The sequence below is a fragment of the Pinus tabuliformis genome, chromosome 1_2 (assembly GCF_031772625.1).
Source record: "Pinus tabuliformis cultivar Carrire ecotype Pingquan chromosome 1_2, CPIR1, whole genome shotgun sequence".
NCBI classification, from domain to species: domain Eukaryota; kingdom Viridiplantae; phylum Streptophyta; class Pinopsida; order Pinales; family Pinaceae; genus Pinus; species Pinus tabuliformis.
The window spans coordinates 1,038,849,493-1,038,854,411 of NC_142298.1; the positions used below are offsets into that span (position 1 = coordinate 1,038,849,493).

General features: G+C 35.3%; 2 protein-coding genes across 2 annotated transcripts; both read left to right on the top strand.

Annotated features, from left to right (window-relative positions):
- Positions 1–440: 440 nt before the first annotated feature.
- On the top strand, positions 441–1,397 carry LOC149209681 (uncharacterized). The gene is made up of 2 exons (XM_089398701.1): positions 441–636; positions 850–1,397. The coding sequence occupies exons 1-2, from the start codon at positions 441–443 to the stop codon at positions 1,395–1,397; spliced, it is 744 nt and encodes a 247-aa protein (XP_089254827.1).
- A 202-nt stretch (positions 1,398–1,599) lies between these two features.
- On the top strand, positions 1,600–2,160 carry LOC149209682 (uncharacterized). The gene has a single exon (XM_089398702.1). It carries the CDS (start codon positions 1,600–1,602, stop codon positions 2,158–2,160), a length of 561 nt encoding a protein of 186 aa, XP_089254828.1.
- Positions 2,161–4,919: the final 2,759 nt, after the last annotated feature.

Here is a 4,919-nt window from a genome sequence, read left to right on the forward strand (position 1 = left end):
CCAAAAGGGAAGGTACTATCAAGGGCCTTAAAATATCAGAGGACTGCTTCATTACTCATCTGCTGTTTGTAGATGATGTACTCATCTTGCTCGATGGCAGTATACAAGACACCTCGACATTCAACAGGATTCTAAAGCTATTTGCACATGCCACTGGAATGGAGGTTAATCGAACCAAATCTTCTATCACTTTGGTAAACACCTCGGTAAATGAATCATATTCTGCCTGCCAAGCTTTCCCTTTCACCACACAGCCCTTGGACAGGGGATTAAAATACCTGGGTTACTAGCTAAAGCCCACCACTCAGAAGGTGGCAGATTGGGCCTGGCTGATTACCAAAGTGGAAAAAAGGATTACATGTTGGAGCTTCAGATATCTATCCAGAGCGGGAAGACTTACCTTGATCAAATCTGTTCTAGAAGCCACACCAGTTTTCTGGATGGCCCTCGCCTGGATTCCCCGGAACATCCTTTCAAAACTCAAGCAGCTCTGCTCCAGATACCTTTGGGCTGGCAACAATGAAAAGCGCACATTTGCCTGGATTGGATGGAAAACGATTGCCCTGCCCAAGAAATGGGGGGGCTGGTGTTTGAAGGATCTTCCCTCCTTTGCTAGTGCTCTGGCGGCCAAGATGGGTTAGGCACTGCTCTCCTCTCAAAGTCTATGGACAAACATTACTTTTCACAAGTACATTTGGCCTCTCAACATCTTGGATTGGGCTAGGCTCCCATCTTGGAATAAGACGGGCATATCCTCAATTTGGAAAGCCCTTCTACATTCTCTCCCGCTGATCAGGAACAACATAGTATGGAGAATAAGAAATAGAAGCAGTGTCCGCATTGGATTAGATCCTTGGAGCGGTTGTGGGGGGAGACACAGGCTCCCACAAGATCTGGTGCAATATCTATCTGCCCAAGGTATTAGAGTCATCTCACAAATCGCGGACCAAGAGAAAACTGACCTTTTCCATCAGGCTTGGAAGAATGCTGCTCATCTCAACCTCCCGCAGAGATGGCACGATGCATGGAGTGAATACTGTGCGGCCCTGATGGAATCTCATGTTAGAATATCTGAGGGATCGGACGAAATCATTTGGCACCTGGCGGACAGTGGGCGATATACACCAAAAGAGGGATACATTCATATCATATGGCAGAGAAAACCCGAAGTTCTTAAGCGATGGTGGCATAGCATATGGAAGCTATCTGCCTCCCCTCGCTCAAAATTGTTCACTTGGTGCGTTCTCAGAAACAGGGTACCTACGGGTGAGCATCTCATGCGAAGAGCACAATTTGGACCGACGAGATGCGCTCTGTGCAAAGATGCTAGTGAATCCACAGAGCACCTCTTTCTGAGTTGTAACGCTGTACTGCAAGTATGGAACAACATAAAATAGGTTATACAATACACGGGAGAATGGAGAGGAAACGACCTTATCAATGCATGGATTGAATGGGGCAACAGTCACAAAGGCACAAAATTTGTAAACCTGCCTATTATCATAAATTGGTCCATCTGGAAAGCAAGGAACCAACTGATTTTCGAAGAGAAGGCCTTACAATGGCCACTTATTGAAGCCCGTATCATATGTGCTTACAATGAATTACCTGATCCGCCTCCACCAAAATCGCGCAGACCAAATCCTCCCCCCTCCATTGATCGGGGAACTCCTTGGGCATATTTCGACGGGGCTGCCAATGTCCAAAGCAGCGGGGGTGGGTTCATTTTGCACAAATCTGAAAATCACTCCTACTTTCATCAAGGCTGGTTTGGGGGCCGGGACCAACAACTTCGCTGAACTTATTTCTCTTCGTCATCTGCTTCATTTTGCTTTAAGTCATCAATGTAACAGCATAAACATCTTCGGGGATTCGCAGATCATTATAAATTGGTTCAACAATATCTCTGCATGTCATATTCACACACTCAATAACATACTTGATGAAGTACTACAGTTCAAGGAAGCTTTTAATCACATCTCCGTTTCTCATATCTACAGGGAACATAACGAGGATGTTGACAAACTTTCCAAGGAGGCCGCGTTGATGGAGAAAGGACACTGGGAGATAACCGAGTTTTTGGATCAACAGGAACAAAAGTTTTATCATCGCCCATACATAGACCCACAATATCCTACTGTGGGTCTGCATGAGACTTAATCTCAAACAACAGTATGACAGTAGCAGTACACAGAACTGTGTTTTTTTTGTAAATCTTTTGTAATCAGATGGATGCCATAAGGCATCAACTCTATGAACTATATCGACTATACAGCGATATAATGAAACAGCAGATATATGTATTTATTTTGTAAAATGTACAGAGATACCAGTGAACAAATGGCATATGCGGCATGCATCTACATATGTAACCTTTCATCTTTAATGAAAAGTTTACGGATTTTTCCAGTGGAAAAAATTTAACAACATCGTGTCTACAAGTAATTAAAAATGAACCATGAAATGAAAAAAAAAAATTATAAATGAACCACGAGGAATTTCATCGCCATTGAAGGAAATAAATAACTTTGGATATCTTATAAGGACTAGCAACTACATCGAAAAATATATTATAGATTAGAGTGATTTATCAAGGCTTGACATTAATAAGGTCTACACTTAAAAGATTATTATTATCAATAGAGATTCTATTATTATCATAAGGGAGTCACTTATTTGAAAGAACAAATGTAAATAGTTTTTATTAATTAGATATACATATAAATATGATGTCTATGATCATTGGTTTTATATTTCAAAGTATCTTGGACATTATGTACCAACTCATATTCCACATCATCATTTTAATTGATTAAATGAAAAATATTTATGTTTAGAAAAATATGAAATGTCTTTTGAAATGAATATGAAAAATAGAATAAATGATAGCTCAAACTTAGGAGCTAGCATTCAACTATGGACCACCTTGTTACACTTAGGATAATTATGGAGGCATTTTTTAATAATAAAATCAACCTCTTATGCTACATTATTGATTTTAGGAAATAAATTGACACATTGGCTAAGACTAACATTTCCAATATGATAGAAGAGTTAAAATTTCCATTTAGGATAGGAGGTAATGAAATAAGATTGTCTAATAATGTTATTTTCAAGTTTAGGAATATTGAATGATGGTTAAAAGACATTAATTATAACATAGGAGTTAAACAAGGTTGTACCTTACCCTTACTCTTTTTGACAAATACACTATGAAGTTAGAGGGATCTTTGAAAGTAGGATGCATCAAAATTGAGAAGTTAGAGAGGTCACTGGAAATAAATTGTATCATAATAACTTTAGTTGAAATAAATATCATCCTTCTCTATGCTATCGATATTTTCTTGTCATGAGGTTTCTTTATCTTCTCAATAATCAACTACAATTCTTAATAATTTGTTATCTAGTATGTATATGACTATTAGCACTCACAAAACAATGATAAAGGCAATTAAATCCAAGAAGACAACTTACATTAGCGCATCATCACATGCTTAACTACAACTATAGTATTGAGAAAAGGATAAATGAAGGGTGGAAATTTTATTTCATAATTGAAAACAATGATAATCAATGGACCTTTAATTGTGGGATAAAATTAAACTCCCAGTTCAAACTCATGTCACTCTTGTTATCTTATGCAACTATGAATTTTGGGGCTACCTCATCTCAAGGGAATATTGGAGAAATATTGAAGAAATACAAAACTACTTTTATTCTTATAATATTAAAGTTAAAGGTAATACACGTTATCTTAAGTACTTAGCCACCCCCCCATTAAGAGCATGGCTATGGAAAGATATCAATGCATATAAATAATATGGAAAAAAAGAGATTTACTAAGATTTCATAATGTTTCTTTAAACTCTAATCAAAATCAATTGCATCCCAAATGGAAATTGGCATAAAGATTCAAGTGTCAATTAAGTCATTGTTATTACATCTAAATAGGAGTAGAAATAAAGTGTGACTCCCATAAAGATGCCAATCATGGTTATCATTGGGGAATCTTGAGTAAGTACTCACTAAAGAGTGTTGGTGCAATAAGTAATTAGAGAATAAAAAGAGTTAATATGCTATATGACAGTTATTAATTCTAATCTAAAAAATAAAAAATATCTCTCTTCTAAGTAACTTAAAGAAGAAAGTCAACATTGCTAAAATAAGAACAGTCTCACAATTTTTGAAATATCATGGGTTGAAAGAATTTGTCATCTTTGTGACATTAAAAGGGTTGAAAACAAAAATATTTTCTCATATATTGCATATACCAACACTATATCTCAAATTTAAAATATATTGTCAATACTATCAACATCCATCATGTCTTTTACGAAAATTGAACCTAGGTGGAGAGAATTTCATTCCTTCCGTTCAATCACCCTAATAACCCCAATTAACCTCCATATATATTTTGATATTATAAAATACATACATAAAAATAATTAACATTCCTTTTCTTAATTCACATTTATATAACATAAGAATCTAATATGCTATTTTTTATTATTTTTAATATTATTGTTAGAGAAGCCAAATAAATTATAATTTACTATAGGAAAATCTTGTATTAAAAAAATTAATTAAATAAATAAATAATTACACATATGTATGTTTGTGTGTTTGTGTAAGCGTGAATGAACATCATCTTAAAAATTGAATTAATCTAATTCCATAGTTAAATTATCTCCATGACTCATGTGTCATATTTGTCATAAATATTTCACATTTTTCTCATAATTAAGAAAGATTATAACGATTTATTAATTAATTAATAACTAAAAATACATGAGTCCAACTCAATTGGTGGTCACAGTGTTATGAAGTATTATAAAATCATGAGGTTCAAAGTTCAAATCCCTAGTGGGTCAAAAGAACCAAAAAAATTCATAACAATTTATTAATTAACTAATGACTAA